A 26,325-nucleotide genomic window follows, 5' to 3' on the forward strand; every position below is an offset into this window, starting at 1 on the left:
GCTAAAAACTTAACTTCTCCTTCCTAGCGAATAAATGAACATGCTAAAATATTATAGGCCTACGACAAGTGATTTAATTATAAAAAATCATTGTTTGAAATAGTGGGCTAGGTTTTCAGAAAATACACCTTGTATGATTAAAATAGTATCTAAATACTATTCTAAATTTGTAGGTATAAATATATATTCGTTATTAAATTCTATATGGTTTTTTAATTTCAGGTGTGGATACAATTTAGGTGTGAGGAGATATGGGATTTCAATGATTGGTAAGTTTCTTTATAATCAATCATTTTTATCATTATTTATATAAGGTGTGTTGAAAATACCTCCGTACACAAATTTCTGACACAGAGGAAACAATTCTCGAATAATATAGAAATATTCTGATATAACTATGTTTAGAGTCTATATTCGTTGATAGGACTTTCAGCTATGTATTTGCTGTGCGAACAGGCGTTTTACGCATGAAACCTAACCGCAACTTTTTGATGACTTTTTGACACGTAAAGTTATATTTAAGTATTTTAATAATAATTTAATTCGGCTTTTATTTTGACAGACGACATACCCTAAAATCACATATTAAAAAAACGATTACATCTTGAAGAGGATTTCAGAAAACTACATTGTCTGTTGCGTCCAAAGTCCAATATAACATCTTACAATAAGATTCTGGTATACAATATCGTCTTGAAACCAAGCGCAAGTAAAATTAACACACTTTGTGCGGGCCGGGTACTGGTACTCGATATTAGGACTATCAGTTTACTGCGGGTGCGGGTATTTATACATAAACATTTTGCAAAGGTCACAAAATAATTTTTTAAAAAAAATATTAAAAGAACCTAAGTATGTCCTGAATTGACTCATCCACCAAGATCCCAATATATAGATAGAATAACATAGAAAATCGGAAGACTTGCATCCAAGTACAAGATAAGACTAGAAAACCATTCGAATCAACTTACGAAAGACTTGCTTTTTTTCAAACATTTCCAGAAAACTTAAATGAATAAACTTGTTACATTTAGTTAGCATGGTTAATATGTGATTTAGATTTATTAGTTTTTCTGTATCTTCTTTCCAACCATTTTGCTAATTTACAGTGACTTTTAAAATAGTATCTTATACATTTGTCAATAAAATTACTGAATGTTTTTTCAGGCAGTTTGCAATTATAAAAAAGTAAAACAAATATTTCTAATTAATGCTGAGAATGAAGATATTTCTACCAAACTCATTTTTTATTTATAAAACATTTACACCCGCTGTGATATCAAAAATATTTACACTATATTGCTCACTGATTTTATTTATTTAATGTTGCTCGCTGAATTGTGCAAAGTTATTTTGTGTCTTTAATGAGCTCACACCCGTGGAGTGCCGGATGTTCAATTGTTATTGTCCATCCAGACATTGGTGGGAGAGTCGGCAAAAGCCTGATTTGAAATTTCAATGTGTCGCGTATGTTTATTCGGACACGGCGACACGAAAGAAATCAGATTATTCCGTTTCGATGCCTCCGAAAAACCCACACAATCGAGCCCTTATTAAACACATTCGCCCTTCAAGAGTCGTTAGTTACTTAATCAGGGCGCGAGCGTCAGTTCACTATTGTACCAACTACCTACTATCAGAGTTTTGTTAGTCCGACGAGTTTCAATATGTTTAAAGTTGGCGGCAACATGGCCGCGGGCCAAAAACCGGCGAGGATTAAGTTGTGTTAAACATTAGTTGTGAATTGTACGAGTTAAACCCTCGAATTTTATGAGGTCGAAATGTACATGATGATTCTTGGGAATCGAGGGTTCCTTATCATCAACAAAGGCTAAAAAACAATTACCACAATATAAAATTAGCATACCATTGAATACCATAAATTTTAATATAGTTAAATACAGAATGATAGATTAAGATAACTGAAGGAAATATCCACATCTAATTCTTTCAGCGTCTCTACAATTGCAAGCAATTTTAACAATGTTTTTCGAAAGCTTTTGATTTTGATGTTGATGGTCGCTACATAATAACCGACCTACCCCAAGGCACAAAGGTTCAATTTGACTTTGTAATAGATTTGGTAGTAATTAAACTGTTTAAGAAAATGAACTATATCACATACATAACACGTATCAAAAAATCAAATATAGAACTATATTCAGTAAAATTCACAGTTACTTCCTAATTATAGAAATGTTTTTTTGCTACTTTTCTTTGAAATTGTCGTCTGGTCCTTTTTGGCCAGCCAGGTGGAAAAAAAATCTAATGTTTTATTTTCAATTTCAAAGGAATATTATCGTACCAAATGATAGCTACATTATTCCACTAATGCGAAACACAGATTATGATTATCACCTATAATTCATAGGTGATTTTTTTACAAAGATTACACTGTGCATAACCTTGATCTGGCATTTATCAGCAATTTCTTTGTAAATCAGTAGAAATAACTATAAGTTTTAATTATAACTAGTAATACCCTTTTCTAACTTAATTTACTTTTTTAACTTCCCGTAGAGCAAGTTATAATAATCGCAAAAAAGACGAAAATCAAAATGTTTATATATCTTATCTTAAGGAATATTATCATATCCAATGATAAATTTATTATTCCGCCAATGCGAAACACAGATTTCATAAGTGAATTTTTTACAAAGATCACACTGTACATAACCTTGATCTGGCATTTCATTAGCAATTTCTTTGTAAATCAGTAAAGTAGATATAACTACTAGTTTAATTTATCACTAGTAATACCCTTTTCTAACTTAATTTACTTTAACTTCCCGTAGAGCAAGTTTTATAATAATCGCAAAAAAAAACAAAAATCAAAATGTTTATATATCTTCACGTTTCAAAGGTTTCTGAACATTTTGGCATACTTTAGAAAAACAATTTTGTGAACACAAGTCAACCGATTTGAATAACTCCAAAAACATTCGATTCGTTTTGCCGGGGAGACATGCTGGTTCGCGCTTGGAAAAGGCAGTTGCAGCCGTTTGGAAAATACAGTTAATATAAAACCTTTTTTCAGTTTTTAAAATAATTTAAAGCTTTAATAAAAATTTAAAATTAATTTTCAAATACGAGAGGATCCAGCAATTTTCCTTAAGGTACGATGCCATGCACTACTCGTTTCCTTCTCGTTTACATTTTGCAATATTGTCAGTTTTAAGGTTTAGTTGGTCTTTTTCACCACGCCCAACATATAAGCTTTTATTGAGGTTATATAAAAAATCTGCGGAATCTAATTTAAAAATAACAATACATCTTGTAAAACAATCATTTTGTAATCATAATAGTATACTCAAGTATCCTAAACTAAATTAAAGAGCTCAAAACCGAAAAAACTACAAACGAGAAAAAATACTTTTGTTATGAATTCATTCATGGCCGTTTATCTCCTAATAGAATCGCCGTAAAAGTTAAGTGTATGGTTCGTTGTACTTCTTTTGCCTTCTACTTTAAAATAATAGCGTTAAAAAAATCTATACTTTACTTGTTTTTGAAATAATGGCGTGGGACCTTTTTACCCGCGGACTTTGGGACTTCGATCTACCCTATTACAAATAAAGATTATTAGAGAGTCGTGGCGCCTTTGTAAAATTAAATTTTTTAAACCCAAAGGTTCTGAGTTCAAATCTTGCTTGGCATGTAACCCAATATCAAGCAGTAGTGATACTGATTCTCACTTGAACAATTGAATCAAAATTATGTTTTTCAAGTGCAAATATTATTTCTTGATATTACGGCAAGAGTTTAAAATATCATTGCCATCAAAAAAGGACCACCATTGGGTTGTTTCATAATAAAAGTATATAATAATCAGACTAACAATAAGATAATAATCTAGATAATCATTGGGCTTTTCTAACAGCATTCTAATTAGTAAAAATGTTAAACAAAATATAATCGAAGCATTGTCCAAAAAAATTATAAACATTTTTTGACATATTTTTACAAAGTTATCTTGAAAGATTTTTATTTTATTTTTAATAAATATAGAGAATACATTTGTAGCAAATATTATTTCATATACCATAATATTTTATGATTAGAGGAAACCAGTCATTTAATATATTCAGTAAATTTAAACATATTCAAATAAAATATCCTAGATAATTCTAAATAATTTATATTTTGATAAATGTGTTTTGATAAAAACAAGATCATATTATGTATATGTAATATTCAACTTGTAATTTTTCTAAGAAATAGAGACTTTAAAAAAGTTTTTATTTTGATACGAGCGATTCAAGGGAATTTTGTATATGTCAACATGACTGGAGTGCCATGCAAATTTCTACTTCTATATAAACAAATATGACAGTTCCCTTATTTCATGCAGCTTTGTTAGTGTATTTTCTAGAGTTTGTCAATAAGTCATATTTACATGTTGAAGAGATTTTCCGTGAAAGGCGTTTCTTGTATCACGACCAAGAAAACATTTGAACAAACTCGAGTATTTCGTTATATATTATTCTTAATCTTGTGGCTCATTGTTCGGTGTCTATTACTCTCTGTTGGTCTATTTATGCAACCTTAACCAAACATTTGATCTCTTGGAAATCTATTGTCGAAAGTGTTAATGTTATAACAATGACTGAAATTATTTATGGACTCACACTGTAGGGACTGTTTCATATATCAGGAGCTTTCAAACTTTTTGAAGGGGTAAATTCTTATGGTTTAAATTTAAAATTTTTAAAAGGTAAAAACAAGAGAGATACTTTGATTTTTAGAATCAATTACATTTTTTTTTATATTTGTATACATTTGTATGCTATTTATTATTAGTAAAATAAATTTGTTAATTATAAAACATTAATAAATATTTACATATCTGTGTGGGCAAACCTACATCAACCAGCAGTTTGTCAATTTATCTTTAAATATCATGCAAAGTACTCTATTTCTTTAAATTATGTTAAAAATCATCTCAAATCACTGGACCTTTTACGGCATATGTATTTATTTTTGTTATTTTAATGAAATTATAAATAGATTGAAATAGGATAGAGCGGATCTTAAAGATCCGCTGATATTTCAAAAACAAATAAAGTTAAGAATATTTCAACAAAAATATTTGACAGTAGATGGAAAAGGATGTATAGCCATTACCTTGATCCAAGAGTATTTTCCTTCGTTGTTAGTTTTTTTGGTTGTGAGCACTGTTGTTCAGTTCACATAACATTAATATAATTTTTAATTAAACGTTATTATAATCATTTTATAAAATTTATTCTTATTTTTAAGTTAAATTCAACAAACTGTTTTCACAACTTTTTTATATAAAAAAGCTTTCATGTGGGTGGGTTAATAAGCACCAACTGAACTTTTACTCTGGCAAAGGTGTAAAAAATGGAAAATAGTGAATAAAAAAGTAAATTAAGGCAAAAAAGCAATTTTACAAAAATAAAAATAAATTAGTAGTTATTCCAACTCTTCTGATCAATATTGCTAACAAGATAGCAGATCAAGGATATATACAGTGTTAGCTTTGTAAAAAAAAAACGTAGTCATAAAATTTATATTTTGCATTGGTTGAATAATGTAGTTATTATTTCGTAAAATCCCCTTAAAATTAAAAATAAGTCTTTGGATCTGGTTGCCTCCTGGTTGTTCCATTTTACCCCGCCTGTGGGGTAGAAAGGGACAGGAGACAAATTTTAGAAAAATAGTAAAAAATTTCTCTAATTAGAAATTACCTGGAAATTTTATTGATAATAGTTATTCCAATAAGATCAAACTTTTTGTAATTACATTACATTTCTAACTATGAGGATAATAGTGTATATTACAACTTATAATTAATAGATCAACCAAGTTTTTTTCTAACAAGCCAAACTATTGTCACAAATTCTATAAAAAAGCCTGTTTAAATGTAACAGTTTATTTGTTTTATAATATTGGTATTCTTAGTTTTAGTATTTAACATTATATATGTGAAATTATGCTTACAAAGGTTTACTGTGATAAAAAATAAAAATCAAAATCTGATATAAATAATTTCTTATAAATCATGCATTATAATTCTTGTACTGAAACAAAATTAGATAAAATTAGATAGAATATGTTTTACAAATGTAATAAAAATTTCAATTTTAATGAATGCATTGGTTAAATATTATTATTTTCGCGACCATATCTAAAATTTAAAAGTGTCTATAACAAAGAATCATTCTATTTATTATTTTTGTACATGTTTTTTTAGACAAGGTGAATTTATAAGTAAACATTGTGTGGGCGTATAAAATTTTGAAAACCACTTTCTGAGAATTTTTTATCATGTACGAGGTAAATATGATGTCGCTTTTCTCGATGGCTGAGTCTAAAATAACAAACATCGTGGGAATGGTACCAGATAAATATAAATATGCTTTCAAAAATTGTCTAAAGTAAGTCAAAGTTTCATACTAATTCTTAGAAATTGAACATGCGATGTTATCGACAGATATCTAAAACGAGATAACTTGACCTAAATCCGCATTTGGTATTGGCAAACTCATTTTACCCTTGAAAACTATAACAAACAAAATATGAGAAATTTTGCACCATATATTAAAAAGAATAGTAACTTCTCAAATTTATGAACGATTTTAGTAAATAGTTTATTTTGAGCTCTCAATATAATTGCTTCAGCTATAATAATTATCCTAATAATTAGGCATTTTTTAAGATTTTTTGTTATATAGGATAGAGCGTGGCTTAAAAGTCCGGGGGGTAGAAAGGTCCACCACCGACATCTCAAAAAACAGTAAAATTAAGAATATTTTAAAAACAATATTTGGAAGTAGAGGGAAAATTTATAATATAAAATGTGTCTGTAAAATATTAATTTTGAGTTAGTTGTTAATATAACCTTTATAAATTTTACACCTGGGAGAGGTAAAAAGTACCATCTGAGCTTTCACCCTGGTAAATGTGTAAAAAATAAAAATTAATTTAAAATAAGTTATTTTATAAGAGAAAAATGAAATAAATAGTTATTCCAACTCTGGTGATAAATATTTCTGACGAAATACCAGATCAAGGTTAATTACAGTGTTATCTCTATAAAAATGCTTACATGAAATTCATATTTTGCATTGGATGAATAATGAAGCTATTATTTATTAAAAAAAACTATAAAATTAAAATAAAACATTGGACCTGTGTTCCTCCTCGCCCATGGTGTAAAAAAAAACATGTTACAATTTTTTACAGCAACAAAAACACAATTCTAGTATGATGAATTAGCTGGAAAATTTTACTGAACACAGTCAGTTAATTGTTTGTATGATATATTTTATAATTGTTTTGGTTTTCACAATATAATTGCTCAAAGTCCAATTGAAATTTTGCAATAATTATATAGTAATTGTTTTTAGCATTATTTGTGTATTAAATTACTCATTTGGTCTATATAATATTAACATTGCTAAGAAAGATACACGTTCTTTATATTTTTGAGAACAATAATGTAAAAGACATAAAAATTGTAAAAATATATATAATTATAAAAGGCTGTAAGAATAATAATGTGAAAATTATAAATAAAATGAACTTCTAAAAGATAGAAAAACCAATATTTTTGAACGGAAGGTTAAAGCATTACTAAAATTTAAATGCATTTGTTACCAATCAGTATTGTTTTTTATACAAAAATATAAAAGTAATTGCGTTATAAATTAGAATACTCATAATTTTCTCGCCTAATGCTTTAATGGAAATATGTTTTGACAAAAGCATTTATAGATACTAATATATAAGAATAATTAGCTTTTCAAATATTTTTTCTGTTGATAACTTTTATTTCAAACAGGATTTCGGCAATGAAAGACGCTTCTTTTTTTATTTTCTAAATTATTAATATGAAAGGTTATAAATAAACTAAGAAAATTAATATTTTTTCAAATGGAAATTTACTAAATACAAAGATCATGAGCATGACTGTTTCAAATACAAAATGTTTTTATGTTCTTTGAAGGTATCATAACTAATCAATAATAACTAATTAACTCTATTGGTGGAATAATCATAATTTAAGCCAATAGCTCTATTATATCGAGAGATTATAATCATTGTAAATGAATACATCAGACTATCGAGCACAAGGTAAATGATGAGAAACATAAATTCCTACAAATAGTAAAATCATTCTGTAACAATAATTTTAAAGAAATAATAAGTGTACGAGTATATGCATACTGTTATTATATTTTCAGTATATATTGTAAACTTATATTCAGGCTGCATTTATTTAAGTTTTACACAAAAATCATTGATAATTTGAATAAAAAACAACTCAACTTACAACTACAAATGAGATTTTTTTATTCGATAAAGAGACAATAAACAACCCTTCAAAATTATCGATTAGTATATGTTCAGGATCAGATTTCTAAGGCATGTATGACACCTTTCCATGTACGATGAAGATCTAATGTCCGAAGTTTTGAAAACTTCGCATTCAATTATTGTGAACTGGTAAAATATTTGCGTTTATGATTGCTATCAAAAAATCTCTCCCAAAAGTGTTACTTTTTGAGAAATCACCTTGTACCAAAATAATAAAAATATTTACAAAAAATATTTTTTCAAGTCAAGAATTACATTTAACCATAATTTCTATACAATTGTTCTTCTAAAGTATTACAGTAGTTGAATTGTTTAATATAAGCCAGTACCATTAATTTCAAAAATCGAACCTAAAAATTGATGAGCGGTATGTTTAGCAAGTTACAGTAATCGCAAAAAATCGAATATGAAATTTTTCATAAAATTTTACGTTTCAAAACATTCTGAACATTTTGGCATACCTTAGAACTAAATGAAAATATGTGTATGTGTGTGACAATGTTTCGTTCACGAATTAACCGATTTGAAAAAACATTCGATTTCTATTGATGGGAAGATGTGCTGATTTGTTTTTAGCAAAGGCAGAACCAACCGGTTCGATGTAAATCTTGTTTTTATTTCTATGGGTTCCGTACCAGGATTTATAATGTTAAACAGACTGACTCCAACGCGGCGCTTACGCGCTTCGATATTTTGTCTATAAATCTGCTACGCAGCGTAATTGCTTTGAAAAAAGCACCAGATTTTAAAAAAATAATAATTAAAAAACAAAAATATTCAAAATTCAAAAAAAAATCAATTATTTCAAAAATGTATAATTTCTTCAAAAATTTTATAAATCTAATTCATTCAAACCCAAGAAGAAATTAATCGTGGAGCAATATAGTTATTTAAGTGGGCCCTATATAGTTTATCACTAAATCAGCTACGCAGCGTAAGTGCTTTGAAAAAAAGCGCAGATTTTCAACAAAAAAAATTAAATTACAAAAATATTCAAAATTTAAAAAAAATCATTTTTAAAAGTCTAACTTTTCAAAAATCTAATTCATTAAGCTTTCAAAAAAATTTCAATTTTTAAAAATTTACGGGTAGTTCCCTCAATTTGCCTTAGCGCGATGCCATTGCATCACACCGATTTTTAGTGTTTTCTAAGCGAATTCTCGTTTAAGTAAGTCTGAGAGAGATTTCACGCTTCGATCCACAAGTCACAGTGCTGTTTTTGTTACTTTTTTGCTAATGTGTCGGATTTGTTTTGTTGTTTCGATGACATGCTTTGTTAATCTTTAAAGAACCCAAAACATTTCTGCAAATCTCATCGAAAATTCTCACCTCGCTTGAGCCTTTGCAAAATCTTATTGCATACTCCCTGAAATATAGTTGTAAATAATTGTCGATATTTTAAAGTGGTGTGTAACATATCTTTCATTGACTCAATAATAAGGGGTCCAAGTACTGTAATTCATGCATATATATATATAATATTCAAAATTTTTCAAAATTCATTTCAATATTTTGAAAAATTGTTTAATCATTTTACTTATTTTATTTACCTTTTTCTGAATTTATAAAATAAATACATATGATAATTGTTAGCTACTTCATAATTCTTACTATTAGTAGCTTTCTAGCTTGTCAAATTTCATGCACTATTATGATGTGATATATTACTAATTTTTAAGAATAGAGATTCATTCTTAATTGTATATAGGCATAAACACATGAATATTCATTGATTGATTCCTATTAAAAATAACAAACATATAACAGTGACATATTGTTTGATAAATATTCAGATAATGCATTTTTAACGTGTTAATTTTTAATCTCAAAAGTTGTTAAAGATTATTTTGTTTTATATAGAATTAAGAATTTATCTCTTTTCAATATGTGACATAAACATTTCCAAACAAAGATCTGTCGTAAGATTTATCGCACAAAATACAAAAAAAACAAATAGTTTTGGCGAGTATTTTATTTTAACTACTATTTGTATTTTGATGAATATTATGTTGATATTCGGCATTCGGCCGAATATCAAAAAAAGTGCTAAATGTGCCGAATACCGAATAGCAACCGAAAATTTAGTGCAAGCAATTCTTGCTTGGGGTATATAATATAGATATATTTTTAATAACACCACAATGTTATTCTTACTTGAAATCAAATATATAATTACATTTTTAGCTAATGTGATATCACTACTGTTTGATATCATGTTGCCTGACGCGGGAATTAAACTTGAAAGCCCGTAGTTTCTAATGCAATGTTATATTTCAACAGCAATTAGAACCTTAAATCCCATCGGTTGGTTAAAACTTCTCCTTACTTAGATGGTAATTTAGCGGTTGATTCGTACATTTTTGATTACTTCACTATATATTTTTTAAAATCTATATTTCCACTTGAGAAATTGATATCGCTGCAGCTCGATATCAGGGTTGTTTGTGACGTGGATTGAACCTGCCACCCGCTTGCTGTGCTATATGTGAAAAGATTTCTATTCACGTGTTTTGAGAAAAAGGTTGTGAATGTCTGCAAAAAATGATAAATATTGGATAATTTGCTCTTCCGGAATCTTGTGTTGGGTTTCCTCAAAATACCTTATTATCCAGTCGTACCTTCGTGAGTACTGTATTGTGTCAAACAATTGCAACAAAACACTATTTGTATTGCGGTTTTATGCCAACGCATTTTCTCCTTTCTTAAACTATCTCGAAACAGGTATTACAATTTCTGATCGGCTTATCGAACATAGAAGCATTTGCCGTTTCCTAATAATCGATATTACAGCAGATCGAGACATGTGTTTTATATTTATATTTAAAACCTTGGATAAAATGATTTTACGGTAGGATTTTTTTAATTTTTTATTTACACGTCTATTAGTTGAGCTGTTATACTAACCTTATATGAAATAATAAAATGTTAGTCTACAAATTTAGGTTTACACTATCAATTTACATGTTACAAAACTAGCAATATTTATGTACTAATATTAATATGCATTACGTTTATTTTAAAGATTTAATATATATATATAGAATATATAATCTCTTTAGAAGAGATTAACATCACCTTACAAATATTCTATTCTAGAATATAATTTAAATTTATAAGTTAAATTTATTTATTAAACAAATTATTTATTACTATACCTGAATCTATACCTGAATTGTTTATATAAATTTATATATGAAAAAAGTTTAGATTTAAAAATATTTATAAAAAATATTGATTAAAAATAGTAGAGAAAAATATTAATATTTGATCAAACATCGCTTAAACTAGATTTAAGTAAAATATAGATAAAGGAATATTTCCATAAAAGATAATATTATATGCAAATTATAAATTATTTTGTTCTAATTAAAAATAGTAGAGAAAAATATTAGTATTTGATCAAACATCGATTAAACTCGATTTAAATGAAATATAAATAGAGCGGAATATTTACATAAAAGATAATATTGTATGCAAATCATAAATTATTTTGTTTTAATAAAAAATAGTAGAAAACAATATTAGTATTTGATCAAACATCGCTTAAACTAGATTTAAATAAAGAGAAAATAAAGAAATATTTCCAGAAACAAATAATACTGTATGCAGATTATAAAATATTTAGTGCTATTTTTTTCGTGAATTTTATTTTGTAAGGATAATATCTTTAAAAGCCACGAGAAAATCTTTAAATTTTATATTTACTTTGTGTGCATGTGTGTGTATGTATGTCTAGGTGTGTATGTATGCATGTATGTGCGGATACAATTTTTTGCTCTCAATTTCAAAAACTCGCATCAACCGATTTGAATTATTCAAAAATCTTTTGATTCCTATTGACGGGAAGACGTGCTTATTAGTTTTTTGAGAAGGTAGGTTCAAATGTTTCGAAGATTCAAAACAAAAACGTTAATTCTGATTTAAATGATACAAAAAACATTTATCTTGTATGGAAGGAATGAAGAACTGTTTAAACTATTTGGGAAGGCATGTCCAGACGTTTCGCAGGCTCAGTAAAAACATTAAAAAAACGCAATTTGGAGGTCAAAAATTATCATTAGTCATATGCATATCAAATTATCAGATATTTTACAGAGATTTCAATAATAAGTACAAATTTTGTTTACATTTCTATAGGATCCATACCAGATTTGTAATCCAGACGTTTATCCGTATGCATGCGGCGCTTATGCGCTTCGATATTTCGTCTCAAAAACAGCAACGTATCGTGATTGCTTAGAAAAAAATTCAATGTTTTCAAGAAAGTCAATTTTTTTTCAAAAATATCAAAATTCTCATAAATCAAATTTTTACAAGGTATTTAAAAAAAATTACAGCTTTTTTAAAAAAAATAATTTACTCTACTCTCACCTGCAATTTGCCTTATGGCACTGTGCTATGCACCACTGTTAAGTTTTATTTTTCTAAATAAACTGTTATTTTAAGGAATAAAACTGTTGTCAGTATTTCTGAATATTTGTGACCTGCTTTATATAATGCGTCCGTCGTTTGGCGAATTCATCCGGGATTTACCCGTTCTGCCTCCATTTTGCGCTTTAGATCTGAGTTATTGATTTAACACAGTTCCATTCTTTTATGAGACCCACGACACAATAATACAATGCCCGAATACCTTTAAAGGGTGTGAATATTCCAAATTGACGTATTTTCCTAATAGTGGATTACCCATTGTTGTTATTCTTTGTTTGCGGTTAGTTTATCTCGAATATTGCACATGTGTTAACGATGATAAGCGGTCAACATTAATACCTGATCGGGAAAGAATTATTCTAATCGGAAATTTTACTAATACTTCAGCAGGATGTTCGTCGTAAAATCGGTAAAATTGATTCGATGAAATTAACATATATTTTCAAAAGGCACGTAATCAATATGTAAATCACAGTACGCATTTTTAAACTCTTGCATGCGTGCTAAATAAAATTGTCCTCTGCAAACATTTAAAAATTTTGAATTTTTAAATTTGACTGATTTGACTTGGTTATTTTACTAATAAATATTAAACTGTATAAGTAAACTATTCAATTAAAATTAGAATAATATTTACACATTAACAATCAAATTTCATGAAATTACAATAGAAGTGAATTGCACGCAAAATATTTATTCATAAGGTAGGGCGGGGCACGAAGGTCCAATTTAACTTTCAGTAATAATACTACCTATTTCCAAATGAAGAACATCACGACAAAAAACACATATCAAACAAACAACTATCAAACTATGTTCAGTGAAATTCCTAGTTAATTCCTTATTACAGAAATAAGATTTATAACTATTTTTCTGAAATTTGTTATCCGTCCTTTTTTGTTCTTGGCGGCGGGGCAAGAAGAGACAGCTATGTGGCGAACAGATCGAACGTCTTTTTTTTATTTTAAAGGAATTTTGCGAAATAATAGATACATTATTTCACCAATTATACAATCATGATCAGCAGAAATAGATATTCATAAGCAGATTTCGAATAACTATTAATTTAATGTATTCTTTATAAAAAGTTTTTTATCCAATTTTTTAAAATAAAAACTACCACCAAAAAATATATTTGATATGAATATTGATACATTTTCCTTTACCACATGATAGCGATGTTCCAAAATTAAGGTTATGGCTGTTTGAACATCTAATGCCTTCTACTTTAAAGTAGCATCACTCAAAATTCTATATTTCTGAAATGATTGAGGACCTTTTTAGCCACCGACCTTCAAACCCCCATCTACCCTATTATATGGCAACATCGACAATAGAAGTTAGAAATTTAGAGCGTTATTAAACATTTATATCTTGATCTCTATAATATTTTAGAATATTCGTTACGATATGAACTCTACCATTAAAAACTTTTTGATTTTTTTCATTTATCACAAATTGTAAACAAACCCGAAATCTAAAAAATGCAAGTTCTTTTAGAATTTTATCAAATAATTTATATATTTTTTTAATCATTCTTAATTAAATGGCGATAAAAGGACAATTTGTTTCACATACAAATTCATACACACACTTGCACCTTTTTTTATTGGTATTAAACGATTTGAAAGTTCGTGAAAACATAAAATTAGCAGATCTGATTTTTTAGCGAATACAATTCTCTTCTTTAGTTAATTCATTTAAAATAAACAATAATAAAACTCATCTTGAAATGAATATCTTGCTTAACAATTTTTAATTTTATTTTGCTTCTTTTCAATTACATTTTGTATGAAAATGCTTTTCAATAGACGGTAGACGGTAGCTCAAAGATGAAAATGTTTTTGAGCTGAAACATTATCCAAGTTGTTATAAAAATATTAAAAATTAACTAAGTTTCAATCAAGTTAAAATATTTACATTTGATTTATAATATATTTTGTTTTTGTACTGACACCAAATTTGTATTGACTCTATTTCAGAATTAATTTCATTTTATTAATTTTTTAAAACTACTAATTTGATAAATCAATCTAATATTTTACTCATTTAGATTTCATTAATTTACTATAAAAGTTAATTACATGCAATTTATTTATACATATGTCTGTATGTGTGAGGGTGTGTGTATATGTTACAACAAATATTCTCATTCATAATAGTCATACAACTTCTTCTAGAAATATTTGTTACTTTCAGTACGCATATATTTATCGCCTGCAAAGCAAACAAACCAGAATCATTTTTGTGGTTTCGTGTTTTCCAGAATTATCGATGAATAACTTGTCTTTAGAAAATTTGCTCTAAAACGCAAACTCATCCGAGCTTCTGAAAGACTTTGTTTTGGTATTTTAAGAATTAATGCGGATTACAACCTACAAGTTTGACTAAACTGAAGATTAGAAAGTAACAATCTAAATCCTTGCAAATTTTGCGGAAAAAATATAAATACTTTTCAACACTGAATGGTCTTAAAAAGCACATTATGAGAATTATTAGGACGATAAATTTCCCCATAAGTTACTGCTTATTTAAATCTAAATTATCTGGAATATCCAATAAAAATCATTAACAGATAAAAAATCAAGCAGCTTTTACATACCTACGGAAAAGATATACAAATATGTTTCTTACTCATTTTGTGAAAAATGTAAATTAGAAATTTCAATAATGGACTAATATAGATTTATTAATTTTCAGTATCGAATTAATAACTGCAATTAGAATATTTCACTTTTTTTATTTCATAAATATTTTTTTTTCATTTTCTTTATGCGCTTAAGTTAATTAATTTTTTAACAATTCACACACTTTTTCTATCAAATTAGTCTTACTAATTAGGCTTTGCACTTAATTGTTAGTATCACTTTACAATAAAAAATTGTTAAAAACTTAGCAAATATATTTTAAATTTAATATAAACTATTGCTTTGTAAAAATTCTCAATATTTTCCTATCAATATTTTTTACATTATACTGATTATAAATTTTTTTTCGGAATACTATTAACCCAAAAAATATGTTGAATTTGCTACTAAAGTTCTCATTTTTATAAAACTAGATTTAAATTGAGATTTAATTTTTTGTTGCATTATATTGATTATAAATAAATTATTTTTTCAAAATATCAATAATCCGAAAAATATATTGAATATGCTATTGAAGTCCGTAATTATGTTTAAATAAAAGTTCTATATATTTTTCTCTTGATTTTACATATTGTCTGTTTATCAAAGATTAATGATAAAACGTTTGCGTAAGTTATTTTTGTTTAAAAATATTTACGAAACGTGCAATTGGTAATTTATAAAAACCATCATCAAGTAAAAAATTAAAAATCTGGCTTTTGTTACAAGAAATGTTAATGAATAATTATAATATGTATTACTACAAATTTTCTGAAATAATTAAAGCATGTTGTTATATATCCTTCAAATATTCTGTTAATTATTTTTCTCAATCAAACCGACAAAGATATCAAAGTATGGCAGCGGGAAAGACGTACTAAATTGTTTAAAATCCTAAAAACTTATAACTAATAACTAATAACTAATTTATAATTAAAAATTTGCTTTTTCATTACCGATTATTTCATTATATTCAAGGATTTTACAAGAATACGTTATGGACTTTTGACATTATAATATACGATATCAAATAATGAAAATCACTTTGATACTTAAATGTTATTATCGTAATTGAGAATAGATTTAACTCTTTATTGAGAAACTCTTTCTGATGGAGTGCAACATTTGGTATGCAATATGGCCATTAATTCAAATAATTTGCAAATCATCTTATATTAGTTTCGTAGTTGTGATTATATTTTGTATTTAAGAGCTGAATAAAATAGAATAATTTCTTGTAAAAATTTAATATTATTTGTACTAATATACTTATATATTTTATTTAAACAATAACAAATTTCAAAACACAAAGTATAATTTTAGTTTTGAAATTTCAGTGACGACTTTTCACACCAAATCTATTTAAATATTTTTGTAATTAGTTATTGGATATAAATATATTTATTACACGTGTACAAAGATTTTTTGGAATAAAATAAATCTTAGAATTGAATCTTTTGTGTGGGTAAAAATTTTAAAACTTACTACTTCACTTCGAAACTGTTATTTGGCACAAAATCATTATTATTTTAAATACTGATAGTTAATACTTAATCTGAAATTAAAAGTCAGGAAACAATATTAAATAAAACTTGTAAATTATTTTGATAATTTGATAATTCTATATATTTTCTACTATAATACAATGTATATACATTTATAATTTACATAGTTATTTACAAAAACTCAGGGTAATAATTTATTTTTATATCTTCATAATACAATACGTTTTTCCTCGGAATTGTATAAATATTTAAAATAATTCTTATTATAATACTGGTAATGACTGAACGCAAAAACATATCTCCAACATTTAATATCATCTTTGATATTGAGAATTAACATTACATAAAAAGACTAAAACGTCTTTAATATTTTCAAATAATTAGAACATTGTCTTAAACTCTCAAAACAAAATAATGAAAATTTTACATATGATCATAAAACTCAATCTCACATACGATGATGTACACATCACAATTTTCTGTAATTTTTACATACACTCATTACATCAAATTTTAACACTTATGATTACAATTGTTTGGCTAATAATTGTGTGAATTATAAGTCACGTAATTCAGGGATCGGATGGAGGAGTTTGGTAGCCTTCCGTAGGACTCGCTTGTCCTACACGCGCTTGAGCCGCCGCCAATTGGCCGTAATATCTTCCCAAAAGTCGAGGATCGATTCCTAAAGCGGGTGGCCATGGTCCAAGAGCCGTCCACGGCTGATGGTCAGCAGGTGTTGGAGGTGATGGTGGTCCGCCTTCGTGGTCACTACTAACCACGTCCACATCAACCTCCGCTTCGCGTTGTTCTTCATCGCTATCATTTTGCCGCAGTTGTTTTCGTCTGTCTTCATCAGGTGCAAGTAAAGAAGCGACATCAAATTGCCGCTTGCGTGTACTTCCCGTCGCAGAATAACCCGTCGGTGCAGGACCTACCGTCGGCCTGTGCCAAGTTCCACTGCCATACAAACTATTCGGGGTAACAGGAAGAGCACCAGGAGTAGGTGATATCGGCGGTGGACTAGGACTATCGTTACCTTCTTCGTCGACTGCTAAGCCCATGTGCTTTCTTACTTTACGTTGTGCTTTCCGTCGCCGAAAATCACCTTTGCGAAAATCTTCTACATTCGCCGGGTGTATCGCCCAGTAGTGACCTTTTCCATTGGCACTTCGACCGGCTTTTACAAAACAATCGTTTAATGAGAGATTGTGTCTAATAGAATTACGCCAGCCCGGACCTCGTGTTCGGAAATATGGGTAGTTGTCTAGTATGTGCTGATAAATATCTGACAGAACTAGTTTGGTTTCCGGTGAACTTAAGATTGCCATAGCTATAAGACCGATGTAACTGTGTTGTGGTTTTGGTTCTTCAGGTTGCAGCATTCGCTGATGAAAAAGCGACATTGACAAAGCCAGTCTTGGTCCGTAAGGGCTTGGATAAATTGGTAATGGTGCGGGATATTGCGCAAATCGCAATCTCTCCGCAACAGCGTAGTTATACAATTGAAGTCTATAATGGTCAAATGGTAACAAACCATTAGCTGCAGCCATGGGTTGCATTGGATTTGGAGCCGGGGGTGATTCATTCAACTTTCCCATTGTCGATATCGGATATGTCAAGCCTGGACTAGCGGCGCCTTCGTTGCTGCACATTTTAAAACTAAACTTTTTTTATATGCACATGCACAGTTCACTCAAAAGTCACTTAAATCACACAGATTACGTATGTAATAACAGTAAAATATGTTCGATGCTTCTGCATCAAATCGCAGACGATGTATGACTAAAACGGTAACGTTCCTTGGGGCTACCGGTGCACGTTGATAACAATAGGAGCAGCATGCATCCCTTCCACAACCGAAATCAGTATATATGTGTTGGCAAACAGTCCAGCATGCTTTCCCACCGAGCAGCCTCTCCGTTCTACGGTACTGCTCTTTCGCACGCGTTTCGTTCTACGATCTAGGGATCTTCCTGCCGCGGGGCGAAGAGAAATTTAGTGTTCTGATAATATTTGTCCGCTGTGTGTTGTACACAAACGAGAAAAGTGGGTGGCGACGATGAAAACTTGCGCGCCAATGGTATAGCGATTCGCGGTCTACGCCCATGGTGTACAAATATTAGAAAAAAATAACAGGCGAGGGATAGACAGCGATACCGGTTGTGTTTATGTTAATTTACGGAATTGTTCAAAATTTATGCTGTTTATTGTTGAGTGCGTGCGATGTTTATTTTGACGACGAAATTATATTTATATTGTTTTGTGCGACATAATGTTTATACGTCAGAGTTAATATTTAATATAATTAAAAGTATATATGTGGATATCTTTAATATAATTAAAATATAATTAATAAACCAAAACTAAACTGTCTCAAACTAACTAGCTAAAAACAACAAGACAAGAACAAAATGGTAGTAAACTAGTGGTGCATGGCGTCGTGCAAATTGCTGCAACTTCCCGTACCGTAATTTAAATTTTTTAAAAACGTTAAGTTAAAAGTTTTTTTGAAAACTTTAAAAAAAATTAGATTTTTGAGAGTTTTGAAATTTTTGAAAAAAATTGACTCTTTTCAAAAATTTTAATTTTTTTATGTTTTTTTTTTTCAAAGAAATCGCGCTGCATAAAGATGACATATCAAAGCGCGTAAGCGCCGTATCGCAATTTGACGAATGAGCATGGTACCGAAACCATAGAAATGTAAACAAAATTTGTTTTTATTACAAAAATCTCTATAAAACATATAATAATTTGATGTGCATATGCCTGATTATTTCTGACCGAAAAACGGCATTTTTAATACTTTTTTATTAGATCTCCGAAACCTCTAGATCTGCATTCCCAAAAATAATATCATTTTTCCATCTCGTCAATACAAATAAATTGTGTTCTGAATTATTCAAATCGGACGCTCCGTTATCTCAAAAGTTGAATTACCTTTTTTAGCAGCTTTTGCTCCGTATCTTCGAAACGGCTGGACCTGACTTTGCCAAAAACTTTAATGACTTTTCTTTAATGAATGCCAAAATGTTCAGAAAGTTTTAGAACGTAAAGATATATAAAAAGTTTTATTTTAGATTTTTTGCAAGTTTTTATTTTTGATTATTGAATAATTTCAAAAATCAGAAATTTGTCGATAATTTTGTTTATCATATTTTAAGTTGAATATTGAATCTCTTTGATGTTCTGTGGGCATGTAGATGTGCTTAGACCTGACTTTGCCAAAAACTAATCAGCACATACACACATAAATACATCCATGTTTCTTAATGAATGCCAAAATATTCAGAAAAATTTTGATTTTAGATTTCTGTGCGAGTTTTTTATTTCAATTACCGTATAGTTTCAAAAATCAGAAATTTGTCGATAATTTATGTCGATTATAATATTTTAAGATGAAAATCGAAATATTCCTGAAAATTTTCTGAGCATTTAGATGTGGTTATTTTTTTTTTAGAGAAATCTGTTTTAAGTTACTGAATGTAACATAAAGTAAATGATTATTACTTTATATTATATTTAGTAACAGATTACTCACCATTATAAGGTTGTAATTATAACCAATTGTTGTTACTTATTTATATAAAAAAACTTATAATTATTGAATGTATATACTTACATGTATTACTTACATGTATTCAGTTATTATTTGTTTAATTGAAAAATGTATATTTTTAAATTATTTATTATTTCATTCAGAACTGCTTTGAATTACATAGTCCTGATTTGTTTGTATAAGACTTAACCTAATGAGAGGCAACCCATCCGTTAAACATTTTGCTATGTGTAGCGATTATATCAGTTTTTATAAGTGTATGTTTTGCAGCTATGCCCACGAAATACGATTTTTACTTGAAATTATATTAAAATCTATAACCTTAAGTAGAAAATTGACATCATGATGCCTCATGCCGGACTTGGACAAAGCGGGTATAATGCAATATAATTTTGTTTCAACCTTAATAATTCCATAGTTATGTTAAAGTACGCAATAGTGCAATTTACTAATAAAATATCTATTATACTATTGCAACAGACTGTTATATACAATTTGTGAAAATAATATTCATAATTTGAACAAATATTTCAAAATACATAAATAAGTATTCAAAATCATTGCAAACCCGTTCTGTTTAACTATAATTGCTATTCAACAAACAACAAATCGATCGCAATAACACAAATCTATTTGCGGCAAAACAAGGACGGTTCAGTCGCGCGCAAAATACCGCTATTCATGGAACCACCCCGAGCTTCGAGCCCTCGTGAGAGAGAGAGAGAGAAGTTTAATACATCGAGAGCTTTTGCCGGCCACTCCCTCTTCGTTTACTCGCCATCTTGCTCGGAAGCATCTTACATCTTTTTCGATCCGAGCAGGATGCTATCAGGTCTTCTCGTTTACTCTTAAGCAAGATAGGAGCTTTTAGGTAGTTAGGAGGTGTGTATAGGATTGTTTGTGCGAATGCATTTGCATGAAAGTTCTGTGGTGTGAGCGAAACACTCGCCGGATGCATAATTCGGAGCATGGAAGAGTGTACGAATTCTCTATCGCACTTTGTGGCAAGCAAGTCCCATGGGCGAACTGCCGTTTTATAATCGCAACTTTTTTAAAAAATAATCAAATTCTTCGTGTGATATAAGGTAATCTACCATATAACACGGAACTTCTATAACACGGATTTGCTATATCATGGTTGTAAAATTACAGATATTCGCCTTATGACACGTTAAAGTTTGGATTCGCTTTAACACTTAAAAACAAACCTTACCTAATTTAAAATTAGTGTTATCACCACGCAAAAGCTTAAAAACGTGATGAAACTAGTGCAAAAGACATTTTTTATTTTTCCAAAAAATGCATCAATAATGAAGTATATAAATATTTTTTTCACTTGCAAGCATACAATATCAAATATATCTAATATAATATTAATATACATAATGATATTTTAATGAATTAATTATAAATTGTCATTATAATATCAGCAACTATTTTTTGCTTGCAATTCTCGATAATAAGAAACTAACGTGACGTTGAAAAGAAATATTGAACAAATGTATCGATTGGTTGGTTCTATTGATAACAACTAGGCTTAAGTGTCTTAAGGCAAGTTATAAAAATTTTCTGACATGTGTACTTGTGACTAAACGCATAGACAAAGACACACAATCGAATTTTCTAGCAAAAACATAAAATTTTCCTTCGGAATGTTAATAAAAACATACATAATAAAATACAATTATTTGCATCTAATACCACAGACTAAACAAACAGTTAACAAGCTACGTTCAGTATCATTCAGAATTTTTTGAAAAATTTGTCACCTGGTCCTTTTTACTTCATAGACGGCGAAAAATGGGATAGCTATTTTCAATTTTTAAGAGGCTTTAAAGAATCTTGCAGTTTAATTATTACATTCAATAACGAAATTCAAATTTATATACTAAATTTGTATTCAAAAATATGACGACAAACAATATGAAATTAGCCCTTAATTCAAAAAGTTCTCTTTATCATTATGATACATAATATCTATTCAATAGTAAAGTTTTTATAAATTATTTTTATCTGATAAAATTATTAAGGTATCGCGAATTTAATAATGCTGTGGAAATCAATAAGTTCATTACGAGTATGTTGGATATAATAAAAGTTAACATATCACAATATTACATCTTAAATTAATATTGAATTGAAATTTGATTGTAAAATCATTTGAATCATACAATCAAAATAATTGATAATTATTTAGCTCAAATTGTTCAGTACATTGCAAAGAAAACAATTAATCGTTTATTTGTGATGTTTAAATAATACAGGTTATATTCAAATTATTTATCTAACTGTTTTGCATATGAAGTATTAAGGGCTTTTAAAAAATTGGCGATCTACATTTTGCAGACATTTAAACACAAAAACTGAACCATTAAATTAAAACTACTAAATAAAAATTATTATTCATAATTCTAATCTATGTAAAAAATTAGATAAGGTTATGAAAGAAATGTGCTACTCATTTTGAAATGAATCTCATTTATTTATATGGTTAAATTTTTAGTAGCTTGGAATGATTGACAAAATTAATAATTGCCAATGTTATTTTAGAAATTAATCTTGATATTTTAATTTTTACTACATATTATATTTCTTAAAACATAATAATACGAAAATATCTTTTACCTGCGCGTATAGTTCTTTGGTGTAAACTTTCTTTAGTCTCTATAGAAGTGTTTGATTTTATTAAATGGATGTTGTGTTTATTAAATATATGTACTAGACCAAAAATGTAATTTAAAGTTTTGATTTTTATGAAGTATGTAATGTTATTATAGTACACAATTTCATTGTTTTTTATCTGCAAGTTCGGTTCTGGTTTTCGTGCGAATTGCAGAGGTATTGGTTGTTGTATTCCGAGGTACGCGACTCTAATGCGAATTTGCATATAATTCGGAGATGTATTTATGTTTGACTTTTGCATAAATAAATATATTAAAAGCATTTCTGCTTCAACGTCTTGTTAGACGATGCGACTCGGGAGTTTGCGAGAGAACAAGGATGTAGCGAGCAATTTGCATCGGATTCAAATTATATATCTTCGCTGTGAAATTGCTATTTGCCGCTGTCTATATTGAGATAAAATTTCTGTTGTGAAAAGCAGCATCATTATGCCTTTATACTACTTATATAGAAATATTTTCATATACTAAAAGATGCTCGAATGAAATTTTTATCCGCTATATATAATGAAATTTACACTAATTGCGATATAATTTTCAGTATCGTCTAATTTATTCTTAGGTGATATCAATAACATAATACATGTGATTGAGATTTTATTTAAAACATTTAAAACAATATTTACTTAAATTTCTTACCTAAAATTTGATGCTCTGAAATAAAGGTTATTTGTTACAGTTAATTCATAATCAACAATTATAAATTATTTATTAATATGGTAGAGTGGGGCACAAAAGTCAAATCTGACTTTGAGCAAATACATTATGAAAACCAAACCAATTATATCAGAACAAACAAACACATTTCAAACAAACAACTATTTGACTATGTTCAATAGAACTCCCAGCTATTCATCATTGCAGAAATATGTTTTTTTGCTATTTTTCAAAATTTGTAACCTGGACTTTTATAACCCATAGACGGGGTGAAATGACACAAACAGGAGGCGAACAAATCTAAAGTCTTATTCTTAATTTTGTAAGGATTTTATCTACATTATTCAACCAATGCAAAATATAAATATCATTCATATAGAGATAACACTGTGTATAATCATGATCTGGTACTTTATCAAAAATATTTATCAACAGAGATGGATTAACTATTTATTTAAAATGTTAAATTGCTTTTTTTAAACCTAATTTACATTTTTTATTTACTATTTTTTATTGTTTACTTCTTTGCCAGGGTTAAATTTCAGTTGGTCCTTTTTACCCCACCCACATGTACGCTTTTATAGAGGTTATTTGAATAAAACTGTTTAATTTAAAAAATAACTAGACATCATATAAAACAATTACATAATGTATACTTAAAAATTATATTAAGCTCTCGTAAACTAAACAACAGTGCTCAGATACAAAAAACTAACAACAAAATAAAATACTTTTGTTATGAATTTTCAAACATTTCTGTTTATCTCCTGATAGCAACGTCGTAAGAATCAAAGCGATGATGGGTTATACATAATTATCCCTCTACTTTCAAATATTATTGTTGAAAAATTCTTAACTTCTCTTTTTTGAGATATTGGTAGTGGCCCTTTTTACCCGCGGACTTTTAAGCTTCGCTCTATACTATTTCTGTTTAAGTTACCTGTATTAATGATTTTCTGATTTAAAAGTCTCAGACTCGATTTTTCATTCAAACAGTTAATAATTTAAATTATAATTTATTTTATTCTACATTTTGATGAATTTTTTTTATATATTTATACACTTTTTTAATAATTTCAAAATTGAAACAAAAAATCACTTTTAATTCTAAATTATAAACAGCCAGGGAAATTCAAATGGTACATTTACTAAAAATTATATTTGAAAATATGTCGAGCTATAAATGTTTACCAGAATAATAAATACGAATACTAAATTATGAATTCACTTTCCTATCTTTCTATCTTATAGTATTTGAATAAGTATAGTATATCATACTTATACAAATGTGGAGTTATATGAACACTAGTAGAAAATAAATTAATTTATTTACTATGGTATATTAAAAAGTGTGTTACACAAAAAAATTACAAAGTGGGTGAATATATAAAATTGCAAATGATGATTTATTTAAAAAATAGGTCAAAGCTAATAAATATCGTTGCCTTAGGGATTTAAAGTTCCTTACTCAAGTCCAAAAAAGCTATTGATTATTCCAAGTGCGAATACAATAGAATATTTACAGTACTCAATAGGATTACTATAGTAGTTTAAAAAATCAACACAATAACTAAGTGAATAAGTGGTCAGCTGCCTAAACGTCTTGTCAAAACATAGTTAATAATTTTCAAAAATACAATGCTTTTGCAAAGGTGTCATTTTTAAATACGGTTTTGTGGTGGATTATTGAAAATATTTTAGCAAAAAAAGGAAACGTTAATAAATGCATTTCTGAAGCGGAACACGAGTGCATCGTATCGAGTTGCATCCGACATTGCCTGTTTAATGTTCGGCGCAAAAAATATTTATTGTCATTATAGTCGGATTGCATCAACAAGATATTTATCGCTTTTATACAATAGAAAACCATGGGTAACAACTTGTGTCGTGTTCAACAAATTGTTGCGGTTTTGAGTAATTCAATTATGTTATCACTGGATATTTTGAGATTTTTTTTCATGATCTTTTGAGACTATAACAATAAAAGGAAGAACATACAGATTTTGAAATAAAGGTCGAGACTTTCACAGAGTTGTCTGATGACTGAATGTATAAATAATGCAGTGTTCTTATATTTACAAATTAATATTTATTCTTTAGGCTCAGCTACTACACAGGTCAACATCTAATATTTAGGTATGTGTGTGTGTGATTTTGTGTACCAAAATAAACGAAAAATTACCAAAATTGAGAATAATAATGAAATATTCAAAGTAAATAAAAATCAAATTTGCCATATACTAACCATAAAGTAGATTGATGTTGCAAAATTTATTGTAGTTATATTTTGGCCATTATTAACTTTTTGAAGGACAAATTTGTTTTTGTCAAAAAATCCGTTCTGTTAATGCTATATTTCAAGTCATTTTGTATCTATTTGCATACAGCCAAAATTTAAATTTTCGCTGACGTTTTCTCAAAAAACGGCTGCACCATTATCAAAAAATTTAAAGCCATTTGATGAAACTTGATAAAGCTTCGAGCTTATTAGTTTACTATACTTACAGTAGGGTAAGTTATAG

The 26,325-nt window shown here is 28.3% G+C and overlaps 1 protein-coding gene across 1 annotated transcript in view; it reads left to right on the forward strand.

Annotated features, from left to right (window-relative positions):
• Nucleotides 1-237: 237 nt before the first annotated feature.
• Nucleotides 238-26,325, forward strand: part of LOC113367957 (cuticle protein 21-like) — a 134,865-nt gene continuing 108,777 nt past the window's right edge. Inside the window, exon 1 of the mRNA XM_026609527.1 lies at nt 238-269. Within this exon, the coding sequence (XP_026465312.1) occupies nt 263-269 (7 nt within the window). The 5' untranslated portion in view covers nt 238-262. The remainder of the gene's footprint in view (nt 270-26,325) is intronic.

Source organism: Ctenocephalides felis, unplaced genomic scaffold, assembly GCF_003426905.1.
Source record: "Ctenocephalides felis isolate EL2017-DRISC unplaced genomic scaffold, ASM342690v1 CF-g0.4_SCAFFOLD_01170, whole genome shotgun sequence".
NCBI lineage: Eukaryota > Metazoa > Arthropoda > Insecta > Siphonaptera > Pulicidae > Ctenocephalides > Ctenocephalides felis.